Source organism: Choloepus didactylus, chromosome 19 (genome assembly GCF_015220235.1).
Source record: "Choloepus didactylus isolate mChoDid1 chromosome 19, mChoDid1.pri, whole genome shotgun sequence".
Lineage (NCBI taxonomy): Eukaryota > Metazoa > Chordata > Mammalia > Pilosa > Megalonychidae > Choloepus > Choloepus didactylus.
Window position 1 is genome coordinate 9,223,782 of NC_051325.1, and position 19,094 is coordinate 9,242,875.

The 19,094-nt window shown below is 41.6% G+C and overlaps 1 protein-coding gene across 1 annotated transcript; it reads left to right on the top strand.

Moving 5' to 3' along the window:
• Positions 1-1,045: 1,045 nt before the first annotated feature.
• Positions 1,046-1,927, top strand: LOC119516076 (glutaredoxin-1-like). Its single transcript, XM_037812250.1, has 2 exons — positions 1,046-1,154; positions 1,716-1,927. The coding sequence occupies exons 1-2, from the start codon at positions 1,046-1,048 to the stop codon at positions 1,925-1,927; spliced, it is 321 nt and encodes a 106-aa protein (XP_037668178.1).
• The last annotated feature ends 17,167 nt before the right edge of the window (positions 1,928-19,094 follow it).

Here is a 19,094-nt window from a genome sequence, read left to right on the forward strand (position 1 = left end):
ATGAATTAGCTTTTACTAAAGCAGTTTTAAAAAGATGGGAGATAATAACAAAAACATAGCAGCTTTAATGTCTTAGACTCAGTATACATATATTTTATCAATAGATCCAAACTGTAATTATAACAACTTTTCATGGCAGTGGGAAGGTCAATCAGTGTTGACTGCCATTTGGCAGATACAGAGGAGTCATGGACCTTCTGGGATATCTGATTCCCATTTCTTAAGGGATCTGAATTTAAAAGAAAAAAAAAATGTGTTCATGTCTACTTGCCATGATAATTTCTCCAGTCAGGACATTGTGTTTGCTAAACTGTATTTGCAGTTGAGCAATTCATTTTTGCTTGATTGTGCCGCGAACTGCCATTTATTCTCCTGAATGCGACTGATTGATGGGCACTGCAAAATGACACCAGCATCTGACAGGTTAATACACTCAATTGAACTCCCCAGACATCTCTTCTTATCAACTAACAACAGCCCTGGTGAGATTAGCACAATCACACAACAGATTTAAACCCTGACTGAGGGTCTCAACCTAGTCCCCCATTTGGAATTTCAGGTCTGAAATCAGCCTTGGCATTTATTTAATCTAAATCTCTCATTTTGTGGATGCAGAATCAAAGCTGACAGATGTGATGAGACTTTGCAGCTAATGATACGAAGCTGGCCAATAGCACAATTAGCACCTGAGCACTCATCTTAGTCTTTAAATAAATATTCATCCCATCTACCCACAGCACTGCTCTGGCCTGGGGTGAGTGTGGGCCACAGAAGGTCACTGGCCTGGCTCCTCCAGGGCACACCCCAGAACTCTGGGACCCTACTTTACCCAGGGATATTGAGAGCTAAGTAAAAGACCCAGCCCCACAAATCCCCCTTTGGTGCACCCTGGGGATACCACATTGGCTTGCTACAAACTTATTCACCTAAAGTTTTTGGAAAAAAAATTAAGTGGGCTTTGCTACAATTTAAAACATTATGGGTTTTATACCCAGAGCAATACCTGCAATTGAAAATTCCTCCTGGGAAGAATCTGCTTGACAGCATGGCTCAAGAATCTATGAATAGCAAAATCCACCCCAGGAAGGTGATTGTGTTCATTAAGCCCACCTGTCCCTACTGCAGAAAGATCCAAGAGATCCCCTGTCAAATGCCCTTCTGTTACAGTTTGCTAATGTTGCCAGATTGCAAAATACCAGAAATGGATTGGCTTTTATAAAGGGGGCTTATTTGGTTACAATGTTACAGTGTTAAGGCCATAAAGCGTCCAAGGTAAGGCATGAACAATAGGGTACCTTCACTGAAGGATGGCCGATGGCATCTGGAAAACCTCTGTTAGCTGGGAAGGCACGTGGCTGGCATCTGCTTGCTCCCAGGTTGCATTTCAAAATCATGTTCTCCAAAATACAACTCTCAGCTTTCAATACATTTCTTCCAAATGTGTCCCTAAGCGGCAGCTCCTCTGAGCTCCTTTTGTCTGAGCTCTTATATAGGGCTCTAGAAAACTAATCAAGGCCCATGCTGAATGGGTGGTGGGGCCATACCTCCATGGAGATTATCTAATTAGAGTTATCACCTACAGTTGGGTCATATCTCCATGGAAACAACCTAATCCAAAGGTTCCAACTTAATCAACACTAACACGTCTAGCCCCACAAGATTGCATCAAGGAACATGGCTTTTTCTGGGAAACATAACATATACAAACCAGTACACCTTCAAACAAGGACTTCCGGAATTTGTTGCTATCACAGCCACCAGTGACACAAACACAATTCAAGATGATTTCCAACAGCTCACAGGGGCAAGAATGGTACCTTGGGTCTTTATCAGAAAAGATTATATAGGTGGATGCTCTGATCTAATAAGTATGCAAAAGAGTGGGGAACTGGAGTCCTGGTTATGGCAAATTGAAGCTCTAAAATAATTGCAAAGCAGACTCCAAGGATGTTCCCTTGGGAACTGGATGGCCTCACTAATGAAGACAACACTTCTTGGTGGATGGATCTGGGACTATTCTTATCCAGCTACAGCAACTGTTTATTATAAAATACAGTTATCAAAATAATAATAATAACTAATAATAATAATAATAAGGGGAGTGGAGTTTGGGCAGGGGGGAAAGCTTTCCTTCTTTTTTTGGATCTGAATTAAAAGTAGACCAATTTTCTCCACATCATGGGGCCAAAAAGATTGATGAACTGTCTTGGGTTTCTTTTGGATTGGTCTTTTGGGTATCAAAAGACCATGACAAGTTCTGGTTTAGGATCATCCATTGACGCAAAAAATGATCTTTTGCTCATGTTTTTCTTGCTGCCATGGGCCAGCACTCCTCTACCTCTAAACCAGTGTTTCTCAACCATGACCATGTTTAGTCAGGCACCCTAGGATGAATCTGTATTTGGTCTTTGGAACTATCCATCAGCCAAAATTATTTTTCTGAGCTTAAATTTCTAGAGTTTGCATTATGAAATCAATAGCTTCTTAAATGTGCTTTTCCAAACTACATGTGTATCTATCTCCCTGTGCCATCATCACCCCACCTTATCCCATATTGAGAATCACTGCCCTGAGCCATTGTTGTCAAACTTGACAACTTAGAGTTCTCCTGGGAAATGTACAACAATTACCTGAAACATCTGAGGGCTCAAGCTGAGAAAGTGCAGGAAAAGTTAAGCACTGTTAGTCTTCCCTCAGTTCCACAGGGGTCAGAGACACAAGTGCAGATGCTGCAATCGTGTGGCAATATTCTTATACAAGATGCATGTCCAGGTAATCCTGAATGAGCGTGCATTACTTTGATTTAGACTATCATCAAAAGTAAAATGCAAAATTAAAAAATTCTCACAGAAATCTTGTAGCTCCCTCCCCACCTCTTGCCAAGAATATGTCTGTGGAAGGAGCTCAATTGGAGAAAGACTGTCAAAAGGATTCTCAATTTTTCTTTTCTTTTTCCTTTTTCCACTCTTTGAAAATTGAAGAATCCCTTACCATGAAGTTTAATTTTGTGTTCTAGAATTGCAAGATTGTGTTCATTTTCTTTTGTGATCTCTAGTATGAATAGTTAATTTCTTTTCTAATGAAGAAAAACCCATAGATGATGAAAAAAACATTATGGTTATTAACATTTGTGTGTACACAAACATTGTTTTACCAAATATAGGCAAGGACATTTCCAAAGAAAGATTTTTCAGTACCACTCACAGACCAATAACTTTTTTTTATCACCTTTGCTACATTTAATGGAAGCATATTACAATGTTACTGTTGACCATAGACTCCAGTTTGCTTTGATTATAATTTTTCCCCAATACCATCCCCTTTCCAACACTCTGCATGGTTGACATTGATTTGTTCTCCCACATGAAAGCACAGTTTTATATTTGTACATTTAGTCACAATCATTGACCACTCCAGTTTTTCTAAGTTAAATAGTCCCAGTATTTATCTTCTGCCTTTACCTCAGGTATCATTCGTGCCTTCTAGCCCACTTCTTTCAGCTTTACTCACAGACATCTTTGTTCAGTGTAGTCACAATATTGTGCTACCATCACAGAGTATTATGCTATCTATTTCTAGATCTATACAATAATCCTGCTGAACATTCTGTAGTCCTTCAGCATCAAATGCCTGATTTCTACCCTCTTTCTATCTCCAGATAGCCTGTGTTATCAGCTTTTAACTCTCAAAGTTTGCTCATTAATGTTAAATTACATTAGTGAGACCATAGAGTATTTGTCCCTTTGTTTCTGGCTAACTTCACTCAACATAATGTCCTCAAGGTTCATCCATGTTGTTATATGCTCTGTGTCTTTGTTCTTTCTTACAGCTGTAATATTCCATCATCTCAGACCAATAACTTTTGCAGGATAAAATGGAGTCACTTTTGCCAAGATATAAAAGGGAAGAAGCTTCCCTTCTCAGGTTTCTTCCTCTACTTTCGATCCTAGCCCTATTCTGTGCTAGGCTGTGCTTTGCCAGTTTAGGTTGGAAATAATTGCATATAAGCTGCATTTCTGCCCTACTGAAATTACCCCCTTGGATGCAATATCCCCCTTGAGCTTGCAGATCTCACGTGGCAGCCAAAGCTGCCAACATTCTCCCAAACAGATTCTCCCAGAGTTAGTTTTTAAGCTGGCCATTTTGGAGATTTCTCCCAGGGTGAAGAAAGTCTGCAGGCATCAGGTAAGCTTGTCACAAAGCAGAGGTTTAGTTCCTTATATATATGCCACATCAGCACAGATGATGAGAGAAATGACTGAGGGTGATTTCATTTTGCAAAGAACTCCAATGAGTCTTGTCCGAGGCAGCTCCATCCACATCTCCATGGCAACCAGTATCTGTTGGAAAGGAATGAAGAACCCAAAGAGTCACGTTATGGACCAAGTCTTGTGGGGACACTGGGCGGCAAGAGGTGGAGTGGAGAAGATTTGAAGCACAGAGCTTATGCTTTAGGTAAATCAATGTTCTCTACAAGGAAAGGAGGCTGTGTGATGGGAGAGAAGTTTTCTTCTTTAGGGTCAAATTTTAAGAGCTAGTTGCTTATAGATGCTGTACCTGCTGATCTACACAACAGAAGTCACAGCAGCTCCTCTCATTCACCTCTGATAGGAGAGAGTTCTGTTCCACTGGTTCTGAAGACCTTTCATACTGGCCCAACTGGACACCCAGAGGTCAGGAATGGGAGCAGCATGGACAGGCAATCAACACACACCTGCATGCACCCACGATGGGCTCTTACCCTGCGCATGAAAGAGGAGGCTTTCATCACTCTACCATAATGACAATCTCCTCTATCTCCCTAGCATGCTCTTCTCCATGAGATTCCAGGAGATGCATAGCTGCCCATGCAAAGGGGTGTTCAAATGTCAGACTGAATGTAGTAAAGAGGTAATGGAGATAGCATGATGAATTTAGGAGAAGGAGTGTGTTTTATTTCATTAATTGCAGTCATGGGAAATTCTGAGTTTTGGTGTTCGTGGCACTATCAGTTTGTGAAATGGTGGCGTGTCATGCTCCATGCTGGTGTTTCCATTGTTCAATTGAGAGCCATTCGATGATGATGGTCATGCTGTTTGGTTCAGGGTACTGCACAGTATCAGGAACTGAGACTTAATGCACAAGCATCTCACAAACAAGAGACACTAAAACATCATTTATCTTCATATATCGCATGATGCTGTGAACTCTTCAGGAGAACAGTCTGCAGGAATTGCTCAAGGAATGGAGCTCAAAGCAGGATAATAAAAGATTGATTACTCCAGAGCCACTACTGCTTCCTACAGTAAGGGTCAGCCTCTTGTCTGGGAGGAGGAGCCCAAGTTCCTCTTCTGGTGTTGCAGCTTTTCTGGCCATTGTTGTTGCTGGTGTCCAGGATGTGAGTTAATAAGGCATCAGCACCCTGAGAACTCCATGGGCAACCAGTACTCAGGAATGTAGCTGCATGAGACCCCTTGCAATTCTCAGAAATGTGACTTGAAGTCCAGGATGGATGACATCATGTGGGGCATGCAAAGAGAGCATATCAGCATGGACAGCTGGATTTAGGTCTTTAATGGAGCTGTTCTGGTTTGCTAAATCTGCCTTTATGCAAAATACCAGAAATGTATTCGCTTTTATAAAGGGGATTTATTAGGTTACAAATTTACAGTTCTAAGGCCATAAAAGTGTCCAAACTAAGGCATCAACAAGAGGATACTGTCACCGAAGAAATGCTGATGGCTTCTGGAACACCTCTGTCAGCTGGGAAGGCATGTGGCTGGTGTCTGCTAGTCCTTTGCTTCTGGGTTCAGGTTTCAAAATGGTTTTCTCCAAAATGTCTCTGGGCTTCTCTCTCTCACCTCTTGTGCATGTTGATTGTTCTCCAAGGACATTTCTCTCTAAGCATCTGGGGGTCCTCTCTTAGCTTCTCCAGGGCAAACTCTGGGCTTCATCTCTTAGATTAGCATCTCCAAATGTCCTTCTGTCTGCATCTCGAAGTGTCTGGGTCTGTTTCGACCCCTGAGCTCTCTTAAGGACTCCAGTAAATTAATCAAGACCCATCTTGAATGGGTGGGGCCACACCTCCATGGAAATAATGTAATCAAAATGTCTCACCCATAGTTGGGTGGGTCACATCTCCATGGAAACAACCTAATCAAAAGATCCCACCCATAATAAGTCTCCCCCCACCCAAGATTGCATTAAAGAACATAGTCTTTCCTGGGATACATAACAGTTTCAAACTGGCACAGGAGACATGAGGCAAATTTGTTTCAGGAAAATGCCCTCAAGGAGATTATCAACAAATATGCAGGCATAGTAATTGTTGAGTGCAAACTCTTCATCTTTTTTTTAATATAAATTCAGTTTTATTGAGATATATTCACATATCATACAATCATCCACGGTATACAATCAGTTGTTCATCGTACTATCATATAGTTGTGCATTCATCACCCCAATCAATTTTTGAACATTTTCCTTACACCAGAAAGAATAAAAATAAGAATAAAAAATGCAAGTAGAGAAGAACACCCAAATCATCCCCTCCATCCCACCTTATTTTTCATTTAGTTTTTGTCCCCATTTTTCTACTCATCCATCTGTAGAATGGATAAAGGAAGTGTGAGCCACAAGGGTTTCACAATCACACAGTCATCCCATGTAAGCTACATAGTTATACAATCATCTTTAAGAATCAAGACTACTGGGTTGCAGTTTGACAGTTTCAGGTATTTACTTCTAGCTATTCCAATACACATCTATGTCATGCATAAGAATGCCCTCCAGAGTGACCTCTTGACTCCATTTGAAATCTCTCAGCCACTGAAACTTTATTTTGTTTCATTTCATATCCCTCTTTTGGTCAACAAGATTTTCTCAATCCCATCATGCCAGGTCCAGGTTCATCCTCAGGAGTCATATCCTGCATGCAAACCTCTTCTTGATGGTCAATTTTTAGAAAGCACTACATACAGTTACAGTCACCACATTTAGGTTACTCAAACTTGGAAATACTTAGATAAGCATTCCCAGGTGAGATGGAATGTATTCCTATGAAAGAAATCAATAAATCCATGGGTTTTCATTCTAAACGTTTAAACATGACAGAAGATGGAGTGCTGCTGCTGTGGGCTGTGAGAGCTTGCTCCCTGGCTGCAGTGAAGTGGGCTAAAGATGGGCATATTTCCTATATTGATTAAGTCATTGATTTTGGCTCTATGACTTTGAACTTTCTCCTGGAAGGATTTCATTTTGTTTGACAGAATCAGGACTATCTGATTACAGATTTGGATAGATTTTACAATCTATTTTTAAAAAACTCAATAAAATTATTTTTAAATAAGACCAAAAATGAATAATTACCCTTTCTATTCATACCTCATGTTGCTGGACTTTTTTCTAGGGTTGATTTAGTGTTTCGCCTATTTTGGGTGGTAAGCGTTGTTTGTGATTGGTGAAATGAATCTTAGTTTATGTGCATGGAGGAGATTCAATGGAAAACGATTTTCAAAATGGCAACATGGGAAGTTACAGAAAACTGTTGAGCCTTGTAAGACGGGGAAAAGTATCAAGTGACGATGTCATGATAGTCACTAAAAATGTTCAAACTTATACTTTTAAAAATTTTCAACTTATCCACAGTGGTTGTTCTGAAAAGAAGTGAGATTAATGAGTGGAGATGATATAGCTGAGGTAAAAGAAAAATACTGACCCAGAAAATGCTTGAGAAAGAAGATGGTAATGTCAGAGAAATTGGGGAGAAGTACGGTCAGTAGAGCTGAGATTCTGCTGGAATGAATCAACATAGCAAAGGTATTGAGGAGCAGACTCTCTTTGTCCTGGAGAAACTTAAGCTGGCTTGTTGTCTCAATCACATCTCTGGTGACTGGTCCAGCAGAGCCTGTGACTGATATTCAGTGTCCAGGGCAGGATCTGGCCTCACTGACATGCAGAACAGGGATAGTTCTTAATTCATCAGTTGCAAGTACTAAGGGGCTGCTTTACAGAGCACCGTGTGGGTAATTTCAGAGACCCAGTCCTGTGGAGGGGCATGGGTTAGGGGTGATGGGCCTCAGTGCCCTATTTGCTGTGGGACCCTTCCCACAGCCCAACTTGTCTCTCAGAATGGCTTCAAAAAGATTAAATTTGAGGAACGTGTAGTTAACATTTAGTAAACTCACTCTTACCACTCAAACACAAAGCTATAGCCACTAAGGTTAACATCGAGCATGGGGAGGAGGGCTAGAATTAGCTGAGAGTTCTAACTGCTAAATATTCCAGGCTAGTAAGGAAAGACATGACCATAGATGTATTTACATCTCAGGCTACAAATTCTGGAGCTAAGTTGTATTTTGAGCATTAAAATTTGTCCAGTTTCTCAGTTGCATTAACCTTCTCTGGACTTATAAACACAACGTATTTTGTTCCATATATCCCTGCATCCACACACACAGAGTGGCAGCAAATAAATCATGATATTCAAGTCACATCATAATTATCCACAGTTACCAGGAGCAGTGGACACACACGTAGGGTTCTTGAGGGCTGGGAGCTCCTTTTCCCTCTTTGATTTGCCTGAGCTTCTGGCTTACATTTTGTTTGTTTGTTTGTTTCTGCTACATACCTTCTGATGGAGATTTGGGTATTCTAAAGAGAAAGAAGAAAATACGGGGTGGGGAGCAGGGGGAATGTATAATGCCTGTGCCCCATTTGTAATAAAAGTTTCTTAGTAGGTAAATGACGTTCATCCAGAAATTGCCATATGTAGATATGCGTCATGGATACAGCTGAGAGCACAGGTACGTTTATCACCCGAAATAGGCAGTTTGCATTTGTATTTGCATAGCTTTGAAGAAAAAGAAAGCAGTCATTTTCAAGCTAGAGTGACTGGAATTATTTTCAAGAATCACAGTGAAGCTGGATGCCTCAATTGAAATCAAGGTAGGCTTTGTTCTTCTTTGTTTAATGCATAGGGCACAAATATATGACTCATATCAACTTTCATATGTTTACACCAGAAACATGCAGTTGTCAAGTGTCACCTCCTCTAATTTTTTTTAGGAAAGAATTAGTCGATGTTTATTTTATACTCTAATACCTTTAATTAGTAAACTTTCCATTGCTGAAGTTATGAATCTCATTTTCCAAGTTAAACATAATTACAGTATTTTCCAACATCCTAATTGAAATCTGTCTTATCTTAAAGGCCACCCAAGCCCCCATCCACCCTCTTTCTGCCCTAGCATTAACCATTAGGCAGGTGTTACTGCCTATTTTAAAATACACACATGTACAAAATTATATATATGTATACACACACACATACACACACACATATATATACATATATAAAAACATTAAATATATAAACATATTAGTTCCATTAAATTCTTTTGGAATGCATATTTGAATAGATTTAATATCTTGCAAGGACTAGAAACACTGGGATACTCCTATTTGTGTTCCAAGATGCCATGACAATTCAATGAAATACTGTATATGGAAGCACCCAGACTTGGTCGTGCCCTGGAAAGTCCATTTCATTCATTAATCTATAGCAACAAAGCCACAAATTAAGCAGTTTTGTAGCAGATGTAACTGGGGACCATAGAAGATTACATGACATCCCCAGCATCACTCAGATTGCACCAACAGATGTGAACCCAGGATTGCTTCCTTCTGGGCCTCTCATTTACCATTTTGTTCAGCAGGGGATCCCTCCTAAAATGAGCCACCAGTTTTCTTTGGAAACTAAGGAAGTCCCCATTGCCCCGAGGAAGCAGCCATGGGATCCTATGCTTTTACATGCAGACTTTGACTACTTTTAAAAATTCTCAGCTCTTAAGCAGTTTTAGACCCTGTCACTGGAGCTGCTGAACATGCAAGTGACTCAAACCATTCCGAAGTAATGAAGTAGACTCACTGAAGACTGAAGTTCCCTGTGGAGGGCACTTTCCCTGGGGGCAGGTGGTCATACCAATGTCGAACTCTTCCTGGGAAAACTAAAGCAAACTTCCTTGCCTGTGAATCTACTCACCACCTGATCCCCGGGAACCACCCCCAAATAGTTTTCTCCCACGTTAAATCCAGCTTCTCCTCCAGTTCGCTTTAAATTTAGCAAATGGCAAGCGCCCATTTCTTCCCCTGCAGGTTGACTGTAGTGAGATATGCTTCCAGGAGCCCAGAGTCCAAGCAGCAAGAAATCCCAGATGTGCACACCTGAAGGCAACCATTCTCAAAAGGGGGAGATCACCCACTGGGACTATTTCCAGGGTCAGGGGACCAAAAAGTGCATCACAATTTTAATGAGCCCCACTATTTTCACAGGCATTGGGAGCGTTTACTTCCCTATGTCTCCCAAACCTGGGGATCAGGACAGTCAGACAGTGACACTGGGAATTCTAATTCTTCAAGGACCACTGGGGAGCCTCATCTACTTACGGACTCCTCTGGTGAATTTTCTCTAAGAATGCAATGCCAGTTAGGACACCCAGGCCCTTTGCTAGTGATGAAAGCTGGATAAACAAGAATTCATCCTGAACAGAGAATGTGTTTATAAAGTGGCACAGGGTGTGAAGATTCCAGGAATTCCTTGGAAAAGTTTGAATATGAAATTATTTCATTGATTTTTTTTTTAAACAAGTCTGCTTGGAATCGATATACCTTTAAAATAAGTACCAGGTAACACAGCTGCCCGTGATAACTACAGAGAGGGGAGAAGAGACACACACAGCCATCCAGGTGCACACCCATTGGCAGGTGATGAGGCTGTGTTCAGGGGGTGCAATCCCTGTGCATGACTGTCTCAGAAGAGGGGATCCCCCACAATTACCTCATATCAACCAGCACAGCTTCATACAAGGCTAGCTCTCTCTGCTGATTGAAAACTAAATGGTCACCTCAGTCCCCTCCTCTCCTGGGCATATGATAGAATGCACTGTGTGTAATTTACACACAACTGTACACCTCTGTATTTCTTGTTGAGTTAATTTATTGCAGTTCACATGCATAAACTGAACAGCATCACACTAGTCAGTTGTATCGCAAGCTGTGGTTAAACATAAAGAGGATGGGTTTCTTTTCTGTTGTAGGGAAACCTCCTACCACTTCCCAAGCAGATAAGGGAATAGGTACATAGCATCTCTGTGGATGTATACAGTTATGGAGATGAAAACATCATGTGTTGTTACTCATTTGCTAATTTCATCCTCTATTCCAAATCCACCCAAATGTGCTTTCCCCTTGAAAGTTGGTTGTTTGTTTTATTAAAAGGAGAGCAGACGAGTTGACTCAATGTGCTTGTCTTTCACGTGCTTTGCAAGAGGTAAGACTTGACTCAGAGAGGATGGCCTGATGGCCTCTGCTCCCTGAAGTAAGATAGACATGCACATTCACAAGATCCTGCTGCCCAGCTCCTTGCAGCTCACATGCTGTGCTTGTTTCCAGATGTGATGTGCATCTCTCAGATGAGGTTGAAAGACATAGTTCACATGTGTGATTGGACAGTTCCACTAGCGCAAGGAAACGCCCTGTGTGATTGGCTGTGCCATGCTTGGGGCTCTAGCATTATCTGTGCTGTATGAAACATGCAGGGGTTCTCTGTCAGTTTCCTGCAGGCTCAGACTTGCTCCCCATGGAGAGACCCACAGAGGTCCACTCAATTAAACCCTTCAAAGGATGAGTGTGTGAGTGTATATAGTCTGTGAGCAGGTTTGATCCACTCATATGCACTTTGATCCTTGTCTCTAATTTTTAGAGAAGCAGCAGCAGTGAGAACATCCAGATTGAATGCCCAGATACTGCCTGGGGCATGCCAGCCCTGCCACCTCACTCCTTGTCTTCCTTAAAAAGTGGGTCACCTGAGGTTCTCCAGCAGCAAAGGCTGTGGAGAAGACAGGTGAGAACAAGTGCTGAGCAGGGGAGACAGAGGACAGGCACTCACGGATCAGCAACAAAATCATGCCATAATTTTCTCTTTTGAAATAAGGGAGAGACAAAGGGATCTCACCATAGAAAAACTTTTGCTAGTAGGACCCCTTTCCAGAGGTAGTGGGAGTCCCTTTAGAGTCCCATTGGTGATCTATGCATTCAACAAAACTTAACTGAACCACTACCATGTGCCAGGAACTGTCCCAGTTTCTGGGATACCACTGTAACCTAGACAGGCATAGTCCCCACCCTCAGGGGTCTTGTAGGCAAGTGTGCAAGACAGGCAAGTAAGTGTGTGATTACCCTAAAGTGCAAAGACTGCCATAAAAGATACGTCTCAGGGAGTTATGAGACCCAGGAGCAGAACCAGGTCTTCTGTAGAAGGTGGTGACTCCCACTCCCAGCCCCAAAGGAGAGATGTTGAACCAGGGATCAAAAGAAGCTTTAGAATGGAGGGGAGTTTTAGACAAAGGGCACAGTGTTCTAATTTGCTAATGCTGCCGGAATGCAAAACACCTGAGATGGATTGGCTTTTATAAAAGGGGGTTTATTTGGTTACAAAATTACAGTCTTAAGGCCATAAAATGTCCATCAACAAAGGGTACCTTCACTGGAGGATGGCCATGGTGTCTGGAAAACCTCTGTTAGCTGGGAAGGCACGTGGCTGGCATCTGCTCCAAAGTTCTGGTTTCAAAATGGCTTTCTCCCAGGACATTCCTCTCTTGGCTGCAGTTCCTCAAAAATGTCACTCAGTTGCACTTGGGGTATTTGTCCTCTCTCAGCTTCTCCAGAGCAATAGTCTGCTTTCAATGGCCTTCTTCAAAATGTCTCTCATCTGCAGCTCCTTTGCGTTCTTCAAAGTGTCTCTCTTGTCTGTAGCTCCTCTTCAAAATATCACTCACAGCTGCACTGAGTTCCTTCTGTTTTTCAGCCCATTTATATGGCTCCACTGATCAAGGCCCACCCTGAATAATGGGGCCACACCTCCATGGAAATTATCTCATCAGAGTTATCACCCACAGTTGGGTGGGGCACATTCCATGGAAACACTCAAAGAATTACTATCTAATCAACACCGATAGGTCCACCCACACAAGATTACATCAAAAATAAAGGCATTTGGGGGACATAATACATTCAAACTGGCACACACAGCATGCACAGAGGCCAGGAGTCCAATGAAAGCTTGGGGAGTGTGGAGGATGGAAAGGCATTCAGTGTAACTAGAGAGCAGCTTAGCAAGAGGAAAGCTGGGGAGGGATGGGAGCAATAGGGAAGACATCTCTGTAAGCCATTAAATATTTGAACTTCCTTGCAATGACACTGGGCAACCAATGGCTGGATTTAAATGGGGAAAAAATTATTAGACCTTGTTTTAGGAGAGAAAAACTCGGGATGAAAGGTGAAGAATGGAATCATAAAGAATGGGACTGATGATTTGGAAACCAGATGGGAGAACATTGGGGTAATTCAGGTGAGAGAGGAGGTGAGCCTTGGAGCAATATTAATTTTGTTTTGAACAACATATAAACCCTTTCATCCAAAGAGGAGGGAATTTGTTGAGCACTTTCCAGAAACCATAATTCATCACATACTCTAATGGGAATCACTGGGAAACTCTGCTTGACCCTTCCCTTGTTTTGCTGTCTGTGCCTCTGGCCAGCTAAGGGCTGCCTCATGGTGTTTTTAGGATGCTGAGCCATGTCCAGACACGGGTACTTGGGATGTGAAATACAGATCAAGCCGTGACTCTGCACTCACTCTTCAGCATGGAAACTGCTGGAACTTGTCATTACTTCTTTATGTTGTTGCTCTGGGTACCATTTGAAGAGTCAGCCTCAATCACACATCACAGGTGAAACAAAGAACATTAATTATCCACATACATGTCTCTGCATCTCTCAGAATGAAATGCTCCCAAGTGATTTAGTACATTGAAAGACACCTGCTCTGTAAATTTGCTCTCTCAAGCCTTGCTTCTTTAAGTTAGAAAGCTGGATACTAATGTTCCAAGAGAAAGAAGCCCTAGATGGCTGGGGTTTGCCTTTTTTTTTTTCAAGATGAAAGAAAAATAAGGCTGTTCTCCTAAATATTCTTCTAAGAGAATTGATATTTAAGATTTATTTCACCTATGAATAATTTCTTTGAACTTCAACCAATCAGTGCAAATTTCATCTTTACTGAGGAACATTTAAGGAACCAAATAAAGTCAAGGGTGCAGGAAAGATGGCCTGATAAGAAGGAGGGAGGGAAGGAGAGAAAGAGAGAGAGAGAGAGAGAGAGAGAGAGACAGAGAGAGGGAGAATGCTACCACATGCATCTGAGATAGCGTAATGGGGTAATGAAAGAGAAAAATCCATTTCTGGGTTTAAGTGTAATTTTTCACTTCAAAAAGATTCTGAGGGATATGCTAACAAGTTTCAGCAGCATCAGGGAAAAAATTCACTGCAAAATTTTCTTTTCTTTTTCCTTAATCCCTCAAAGATGAAACAATATTAGGATCGTAATGGACGTGTGATATGTAAAAGGAGGGCACTCGCCACTGGAATCCATATGCCTGAGGAAAAGGAGAGGAATTTCTTGTTGTAAAGGACCTAACCCTTCCCTCTTCCTTCCCTCCCTTCCTTCTTCCTTTCCTCCTCCCTTCCTTCCTGCCCTCAATCCACCCCCACCCCCACCCCCCACCATGGCAGTGAAACCATTCCATGAAGTAATTGCTAGATGTGGATTTTCAGCTGGTTTCCAGGAGCAGGATGCCTTCCCGTTGCTGTAAAGGAGGGGTAGGTAGGGAAAGCAAATCCTCCCGAATAGAAACTGCAGCTAAACCTGCAGCAAATGTGCTGGTGAGTCACAGTGAATGAACTGGGAAAATACGATCTTCTCTCAGTCTTTTAAAACCCACACTAGGTACTTCATGTTTCTGGCAATTTTAAACTTGTAGATTAACTGGCAGCTTCAGAAGATTAAGATAAAGACTCATTCAATTGTTTATTCACTTGATAAATGTTAGTTTAGCACATAACATGTTGGGCACTCTATTAGTTTCCCGGGCTGCACAAGCAAATACCAATGCAATGGATGAGCTTAAACAGTGAGATTTTATTTGCTTATGGTTTTGAGGCTAAAAGAAAGCCCAAATCAAAGCGTAATCAAGGCAATGCTTTCTCTCCAAAGACTGTGGGGTTCTGGAGCTGACTGACAGTGATCCTGTGACCCTGGGCTTGTCACATGGCTGTGGGTCTGTCCCTTCTCTTCTGGTTCAGCTTCTCACTTTCTCTCTATGTGTTTGAATTTCATTCTCCTCTAAAGGACTCCAGTAATAAGATTAAGACTTATCTTGGTTGAGGTGGGACACACTTCAACTGAAGTATCTTCATCAAAGGGTCCTACATACAACGGATTTATACCCACAGGAATGGATTAAATTTAAGAACATGATTTTCTGGGGTAAATACAGGTTTCAAACCATCATAGGCACTGTACTTGGGCTGGGGATATGATAATAAGATTGCATCTTCTTTTCAAGGAGCTTAGAAGTCTATGGAGTCTTTCTCAGAAGAGTAGCTTTAGATACATAACATGAAATATGTAAGATTTAAAAATAATCATTGAATTACAATGAGATACAATTATTGAACTATTTAAAATTTATGATGTAATAGTACATGCACTTTTAAATCACTGTATTAAGTAACAATTGTGATGAGATATGAAAACATCTGTGATTTTTGTCAGTGACAAAGACACAGTTAAGGCTAATATTTTGCTTCTTTTTCTTTTTGGCCTATACTTGTAATTGAAGGACATTCTAGCTTTCAGTTAGATGTAAGTGGAAATAAGTTGCCTTTTCCCCATTCAAGTTCACAGGATCACTGAATTCTGTTCATGAGCCTCTTAGGGACCTCCTCGGGATCAGAAACCCTAGGTGGGGGCTGGTGGTGCACGACAGTAAAACATGGTGGACGAGTAGAGAATACCAAGTGGCTCTTAAAGGGAAGCAGCCTAAGTGCTTCTTTAGGGTCCGTTCAGGAGGCCCCATCCGGCAGCACAATGGAAAACACTGAATAAACAGATGGCTGGAGCCACCATCCTGGAGAGGACCCCTGGGTGGTGGCCGTGGGCAAGGTAAATAATTCAAATACCCAGGCCCTCAGCGTCATATGCAACATCATTCCAGATCTTCCAAATTAAAGTTTTATCCAACCAAAGACATACTTTTGTTGGGTAAAATTAGAAGTCAGGAGCAGAGGTGACAATTTCAACACAGAATGAGCTTGCCCTCTGACAGAGCGGCTCTCTCCAAGGCCCAAGCATTTGATCTCAGACACCACGAGCTATTTCTCACAGTTAGGAACACAAGTAACCTAAATTTTACCTTCATCATTTTAGAGGAGAAAAGCAGAATCCTAAAATACTTCACGAAATGAAAGCCACCTCTTATATTATTGTTAGAACAATATGTAGCATCAGACTATGTATAGAAATGAAGACAGGAAGTTGGGACTGTCACTGGGATGATTTGAAGATATTTTAGCATTGTTAAAAGTTCTTCATCCCCTGCGGAGATAGATACAATCATTATAGCACAGAAAGTGCCAAAATCATAGCTTCTGCTTCTCCCACCAAGCCTGTTCCCCCATGTCTTTTAACTGGGTCTCCTTTATTCGAGTGGCTCAGGACAACATCCTTGATTTATTTTAAATTAATAACACATGTTCATTCATTGGTAAATCCTGCTGGGTCTAACTTCAGAACACACCCAGAATTTAGCTGTCTGCCTTCCCCTTGGTCCAAACTGATATTGCAATAACCTGCCCACCCACCTACGTTCACAGCTGTCCTGCACCAATACTTACCTTCTTACCTCCCACCCCCAAGGGGAGATCATGCTTTTTGCTTTTCCTGCTGCCTAAGCTCTGGAAAACCCTCTTCTCTGCATCTGTTACAGAAACTTCCTTTTCCTCTCCTGTGGATTCCCACAAGCCATGTGACCCTGGGTCTCTGGGCTGTAAGCTATCATCGCCATTGCAGACCCTGCCCACCCTTCAACTATTCTTTGCTAAGAAACCAGTCGCAATAGCCTCCTCCTCTGCAGTTTCTAAGCTCGTTGTACTCATGACCCCCAGTGACCTCTTTCAATAAGATGTCGGGCATGGACCCTGTGTCCCCTGGCTCTCCACTCGGGTACCTGTGTGCCCCTGGATAAGCCCAAACTCTTTTCCTGCTATAGTCCTCCAGGCTGGAAATACCCTGGCAGGAAGTCTGCCTTGGGCATTAAGAAGTTGCCAAACCCTCCAAATGGTTATCCAAAAGTTAACTGTTGAGGAGAGCATAGGCATGAAATGGCAGATTAGGGAGATTTACAAATTACTACCTCCACTAGAAAAATGAAAAAGCTGGAAAAAGGGACTGGAATTAATTAGGTGGTAACCCTGGAACCAGAATGTACATTGAGAATGACTATAGGAGTGCCAGAGGAAGTGGGAGGCTGCAGAGAGCTCTGCATGAACAAGTAACCAGTCCCCGTTGCTCAACCCTGTGGCAGTGGCTTTGGAAATGGCTGTGGCTGCGGCAATGTGGCCCAGGTCCAGCAGTGGCTGACTGGGACCCTGGCTGGCAGGAGAAACGTCGCCCTCTAAAAGTCGGGGTTGAGGCTCACGGTTAGTCTGGGGATGCCTGAGGGACCAGCATGGGAGTTGGCCTCAGCTTCGGCCCTCTGGGCAGCAGTGTTTCCAGCCTCCCACCAGCATCCACCTGGATGTAAACAGCCATGCACCTCCATTTTTTCTTTTCCTTTTTCTCTTCTTTTTGGTTGGTTATGTTTTTCTTTTTCTCTGTTTTTTGTTCTTTTTTTTTTGGTGATGGTGGTGGGGTTCTAACATCCGTGAGGGATGAGACGGAGTGCTGGCTTGGGTTTTGGCCTTGATAGTAGCGGCCTCTGGATTCCAGCCAGCACATAACAAGACACTTGGAGAGTCAGTACACTTCATGTTTCTTTTTCTTTTCTTTCTTTCTCTCTCTCTTCCTTCCTTCTTCCCTTCCTTCCTTCCTTCTCTCCTTCCCTCCCTCCATCCTTCTTTCCTTCCTTCCTTCCTTTCTTTTTTCTTTCAACTTGTACTTAACTTGTGGAATAAAGAGTAGGAGAACTAAATTTTCCAGAGTGCCCACATTGTAATACTCAGAATTTCCAATTTTCAACAAAAAATTATAAAACATATTGGGCCCAGTCAGAGGAAAAAAAGAATATCATGGAAAATGTTCCAGAGTAAATACAGTCTCTGGAATTACTAATCAAAGATTTTAGAAAACTCCCATAAATAGGACCAATGAACTAAAAGAAAACATGGACAAAAAAGCTAAAGGAAATCATGAAAAAATACATAAACAAAGAGAATTTCAATAATGAGGTAGAAATTCTAAAGGAGAACAAAATGGAAATTCTGAAACTCAAATGTACAGTAGCTAAAAGTTGACACTATAAAATATTAAAGTGTGCACCGAACAACAAAAGGTTACAAAGCAAAAAAAGGGAACAGGAAATTATGGCTTGGCTGAAAGAACATTATAAAAATCCAGAAACCATCAATGAAAAAGACCAAAGCTTCATTAATACCAGACAAAAGCTTTAAAAAATGATCTTTAATATGCTCAAGGAGAGAAAGGAAAACACAGAGAAAGAACTAAATGATATCAAGAAAACAATGAACAAAAATTATGAGAATCTCAAAAAAAGAGATAAAAATTTAAAAAAAAATAACCAAAGAGAAATACTGGAATTAAAGACCACAATGACTAAATTGAAAAATTCCCTAGAAGGTTTCAATGGCAGATTGGGGCTGGCAGAAGCAAGAATCAGTAAACTTGAAGAAAAGACAATTGAAATGACTCAAGCTAAGGAGGAGAAAGGAAAAAGAATGGAAAAAGCGAATAAAGCCTAAGGGACCTGGGGGACACCACCAAGTATATCAATATATGCGTTATGTGAGTCCCAGAAGAAAAGAAAAAGACAAGGTACAGAAGGAATATTTAAAGAAACAATGACAGAAAATTTCCCAAATTTAATGAAAGATATGAATATACACATTCAAGAAATCCAATAAAGCCCAAATAGGATAAAATTGAAGAGAGCCCTGCCCAGACACATAGTCGTCAACTGTTGGAAACCAAGTACAAGGAGGGAG